Raw genomic sequence first — 5004 nt, 5'->3', positions numbered from 1 at the left:
GCAACCTCCACCTCCCGGGTTCAAGCCATTCTCCTGCCTCAGCCTCCTGAGTAGCTGAGATTACATGCATGTGCCACTGCGCTTGGCTAATATTCTATTTTTAGTTCAGACAGGGTTTCTCCATGTTGGCCAGGCTGGTCTCAAACTCCCAACTTCAGGTGATCTGCCTGCCTCAACCTCCCAAAGTGCTGGGATTACAGGAGTGAGCCACTGCGCCTGGCCTCCTCCAGGTTCTTGACACCTTAGCCAGAAGGAATTTCAGGACAAGTCAGAAAGTCATGAATGTAGGGAGATTTCTTGCACAGCAAAAGGACTCACTCAAGAAGGGGAATGTGGTGGTCCTCAAGAGAGTGTCTCATGCCCTATGAGGTTTGGGACTGACCTTTATGGCTTCTTTAACTAAAGAGGGATATATTCATGAAGATTCCAGGAAAAGGTAAAGATTTCTCAAGACCGTGGTGCCACAATTTACACCCAAATCCAGGTGTTCCTGGAGCCGTCTTGGCACTGGCGGGTGTATGGTTTCGTATGTTACTGATCGTACAATGAGATCCTAGGTGAAACCTACATGAAATACGGCGCCATGTTGTGTCTGGTTGGTCGTAGCCAGCTTGGTCCTCATCCTATTTTTCAGGGACTTATTGGCCCTTAGTATATGCAGCTATTTCAAGTTTCCTTCTTCTGGTCATGTGAAACTGCTGCCTGGGATTTTCTATTCACTTGCTACCACTCTATTAATCTCACATTCTTGCCTCTTTTCTGTGCCACCCCGTGTGGGTCCGACCCGTTGTTACTGGAGTGCATTGCAAAGTCTGAGTCAAGGGGGCCTCCTGAAGGTTGCTATGGCAGGGGCGGAGCTAGTAGCCGGAGGACCTGCCAGTCACGGGGATTCCTCAGGGGCACAGAGGAGGGAAGAGGGGCCTGTGGCCCTAGCAGGGGAATAGCTTCTCCTCTGCCTGGAAGCCCCATGCCCCAGCTTCCCCCACACTCCCACCTGCCCGCTTGCTTCTGAACTCATATATTTCTTGGAAGGCTTGGGAGACTCACCTTTACTCAGAGGGTTGGTTAGCTATCTCGTGCCCAGCTTGACCTTGGACTTTAAATAGTGAGGACAAAGAACGAGGAGGATGGGGGGATGCCCTCCTTCCACGGGGCCCTGTGGCTTCCAAGCCTCAGCTTCCTCTGATCTCTTGTCTGTGGAGCCTCCTTCAAACCCAAGGAAACAAAAGCACCTGCCATGGGCTGCTGTTCTTCTAGGATCTTCTATCGATGTTCTGTGAGCTCCCCACCGGGAGCGTTGAAGCTGGGGCTGGCTCCCAGGGCAGTGGGACTGCAGTGTCCTTGTTCTTTCTTGTTCTATGCATCCATACTCTGCTCCCCTCCTGCCCCTTCACTCTGCCCACTCACCTCACTCCAGACTGGCCTTGTGGTCAGACTCTGGAGTTCATGGGCTGCTGGGGCCTGCGGGCTGCATTGGGCCAGAACCCCTGGCGCTTTCAGGACTGGCCTGGAGCCGGCAGGTAGGTGACCTTTCCCGGGCCTGCCTATCCCATCTTTCCCTTCCAATCCCTCCCCTCTCTTGTCTGGTTCAATCAGAGAAAGCTTGTCTGTTGGCCTGCCTGGCAGGGGCAGGTCAGGAGCCCTGTGACATCTCAAAAACAAACAAACAAACAAACAAACCCACCATTGGGCCCTTTCCCCTTTCATTCTTCTGTTTTCTACACACCAAACCCAGTCGTGGCTTTGGAGCTCACTCTAAGCTTGTCTCCAGCTGGCATACTAAGGAGGGTAATGGAGAAGCTCCCCTACCCCCAATCCTACCCCTTCCTTCCGGAAGCAAATCTAAGTCCGGCCCTAGCTCCAGATCCCTCCCACACTGGACCTACAAAACCCTCAGCACAGACAACACCCCTGCATTCCCCACACTGCACCCACACTCAGCCACTGCGGACGGGGAGGGCACAGGCCAGGTTCCCGAGAGCTCAGGTGAGTGACACACTGGAAGGGCCCAGGGCGCCCTCACCCTGCTCAGCTTCTGGCTCCGACATTCCAGAAGCCGAGGCCTCTCCCATCCCTGCCCTTTCCCCATGGATATCCCATTTCAGACAACCCCGGCCAGCGTGAATACCCCTCCCTTGTTTTTTTTTTTTTTTTTCCCCAGAGAGGCCAGGTCTTGCTGTCACCCAGGCTGGAGTGCTGTGGGATCCTGGCCACTGCAGCCTTTAATTCCTGGGCTCAAGTAATTCTCCTGCCTCAGTCTCTGGAGTAGCTAGGACTACAGGCCCTCACCATCTTGCCTGGTTAATTTTTTTAAATATATTTTAAAGATTTTTAGAGATGGTGTCTTGCAATGCTGCCCAGATTGGTCTCCAACTCCTAGCCTCGGCCTCCCTAGGGTCTGGGATTATAGGCAGGAACCACCCTGCCTGGGCCTGTCCTCTTGCTGAGTCATCAGTTTTGTTCATTGCCACAGCAAGCTCTGGCCCCTAGTACCAGCTCAGTTGCTCAATGGGCCGTGTTTGTCCTGGAGCCCGGATGGACTCTGGCTGAGCAAGTGGATCACAGGCCTGGTCAGCCTGGGAGGTTTCCACATGTGAGGGGCACAGGGAACTCAAGGAGGGGAGCATCGGGGACAGGAGCCCACTGGGTGGAGGCTGGGGGTTCACAGCAGGAAATGGTGAGACAAAGGGCACTGGCTGGTAGGGAGACAGCACAGCCAGGCCCTAGAGCTTCCCCAGTGCAGCTGGACTCTCCTGGAGACCGTCACACACTCTGCTATCTGGCCCCGCGCCACGAGGGTGCTTTCACTGGTCTGCACCACGGCCCAGGCCCTGGGATTCTGAACAGCTCTGCAGGTGAATGAAAGGTGTGGCCAGGCTGGGGAACCACCGAATTAGAGGCTGACATGGTTTCAGCCCCAGCCCTGCCACTGACTGGCTTTGTGAGCGTGGGCAAGTCACTCAGCCTCCCTAGGCCTCAGTGACTTCCCTGAAAGCAAGAATGCCGCTTTTTTGCTGTTGTGATGGTGTTAAAGGAAGTAGACCTGGCTCTGGCTCCTGACACAGGAACATGGAGCTGATCCAGGACACCTCTCGCCCGCCACTGGAGTACGTGCAGGGGGTTCCGCTCATCAAGTACTTTGCAGAGGCACTGGGACCCCTGCAGAGCTTCCGGGCCCGGCCCGATGACCTGCTCATCAGCACCTACCCCAAGTCCGGTAGGTGAGGAGGGCCACCCACCCTCTCCCAGGCGCCAGTCCCCACCTTGGCCAGCGAGGTTGTGCCCTCAGCCTGCTCACCTCCCATCTCCCTCCCTCTCCAGGGACTACCTGGGTGAGCCAGATTCTGGACATGATCTACCAAGGCGGCGACCTGGAGAAGTGTCGCCGAGCTCCCATCTTCATGCGGGTGCCCTTCCTTGAGTTCAAAGTCCCAGGGATTCCCTCAGGTGTGTGACCGTGTCCTGGGTGCAAGGGGAGGGGAGGAAGACAGGGCTGGGGCTTCAGCTCACCAGACTTTCCCTGACCCACTGCTCAGGGATGGAGACTCTGAAAGACACACCGGCCCCACGGCTCCTGAAGACACACCTGCCCCTGGCCCTGCTGCCCCAGACTCTGTTGGATCAGAAGGTCAAGGTGAGGCTGGGCACAGTGTTTCACATCCGTAATCCCAGCACTTTGGGAGGCTGAGGTGGGAAGATCCCTTGAAGCCAGTTACAGACCAGTCTCCTCAAACAAACAAGCAAACAAACAAAACAAACAAAATATATATATATATAGCTGGGCGTGGTGGTGTGTGCCTATAGTACCAGCTACTAAGGAGGCTGAGGTGGGAGGATCACCTGAGCCTATGAGTTCAAGAGTGAAGTGAGCTATGATCACACCACTGCACTCCAGACTACATGACAGAGAAACCTTGTCTCAAAAAAACATGAAGAATAAAAAGAGGGGCTGGCAGGCGTGGTGGCTCATGCCTGTAATCCCAGCACTTTAACAGGCTGAGGCCAGCAGATCACCTGAGGTCTAGAGTTGGAGACCACCCTGGCCAACATGGCAAAATCCCATCTCTACTAAAAATCCGAAAAAATTCACCAGGCGTGGTGGTGGGCACCTGTATTCCCAACTACTCGGGAAGCTGAGGCAGAAGAATTGCTTGAACTCGGGAGTCAGAGGTTGCAGTGAGCCGAAAACGAGCTATTGCACTCCAGCCTGGGCAACAAGAGCGAAACTCTGTCTCAAAAAAAAAAAAAAAAATTCCACAACAAAAAGGAAAAAGCAAAGGTCCAGGTGTGGGGCATTGAATCCAGGGAAGGAGGCCCCGGCTCAGCCCAGCTTTGGTCCTGTTCTTCTGGGAAAGTCGCCTCACTTCCTCCAGCCTTGTCTCATCTTCCACAGGAGGGACTGACTGTCTCTTGCTCTGATGACCAAGAACATGAGACTTCAGTGTAGATCTAAGAAAGGTAGAGGGTGGGTCCTCACAGGCCCACAAAATTTGGTGGTGGTGGGAACATGCCTGGCGGAGCATGCCTTGCTCCAGATCAGGGTGTGACGCATTGATGCAGATTATATTACTTTAGAATATGATGGTCTCAGGGACCAGGCAGGGTTTTGGCTTCCAAGCAGGGTTCAGATCCCAGCTCGGCCCTACCGGTGCGATGAGATCTCAAGCAGGTCAGCCTCTAAGCCTCAGGTTCTTCCTTTGCCAAACCAAGAGATGAGCTGGCCTGTGGCGGGCTGTGTGGTGATGGTGCTGGGGTCGAGTCTTCTGTCCCCGCAGGTGGTCTATGTTGCCCGCAACGCAAAGGACGTGGCGGTCTCCTACTACCACTTCTACCACATGGCCAAGGTGCACCCTGACCCTGGGACCTGGGACAGCTTCCTGGAGAAGTTCATGGCCGGAGAAGGTGGGTGTGACGGGAGGAAGGAGGGTGTGGAGCCGAGAGGTGGTGGCTACAACGCACAGTAACCCTGTGTCGCTGCCCCCTGCCCGCTTCTCCAGTGTCCTA

At 54.9% G+C, this 5004-nt stretch overlaps 2 protein-coding genes across 3 annotated transcripts in view; one reads left to right on the top strand and one right to left on the bottom strand.

Annotated features, from left to right (window-relative positions):
* Positions 1-5004, bottom strand: part of LOC105541399 (SAGA-associated factor 29 homolog) — a 55565-nt gene that overhangs the window by 36039 nt on the left and 14522 nt on the right. The gene's annotated exons all lie outside the window — the stretch shown is intronic.
* The window catches only part of LOC105541401 (sulfotransferase 1A1), a 55375-nt gene continuing 52264 nt past the window's right edge, over positions 1894-5004 (top strand). Inside the window, exons 1-4 of one of the 2 annotated variants that reach the window (XM_011982379.1) lie at positions 1894-1986; positions 3066-3217; positions 3322-3447; positions 3537-3634. In XM_011982379.1, the coding sequence (XP_011837769.1) occupies positions 3070-3217; positions 3322-3447; positions 3537-3634 (372 nt within the window). In that variant the 5' untranslated portion in view covers positions 1894-1986; positions 3066-3069. The remainder of the gene's footprint in view (positions 1987-3065; positions 3218-3321; positions 3448-3536; positions 3635-5004) is intronic. The other variant, XM_011982380.1, reaches the window with a different exon arrangement.

The sequence above is a fragment of the Mandrillus leucophaeus genome, unplaced genomic scaffold (assembly GCF_000951045.1).
Source record: "Mandrillus leucophaeus isolate KB7577 unplaced genomic scaffold, Mleu.le_1.0 Scaffold24, whole genome shotgun sequence".
Taxonomy (NCBI): Eukaryota; Metazoa; Chordata; class Mammalia; order Primates; family Cercopithecidae; genus Mandrillus; species Mandrillus leucophaeus.
Note: the sequence above shows the minus strand (reverse complement) of the source record. Positions and strands in the feature narration are given on the sequence as shown.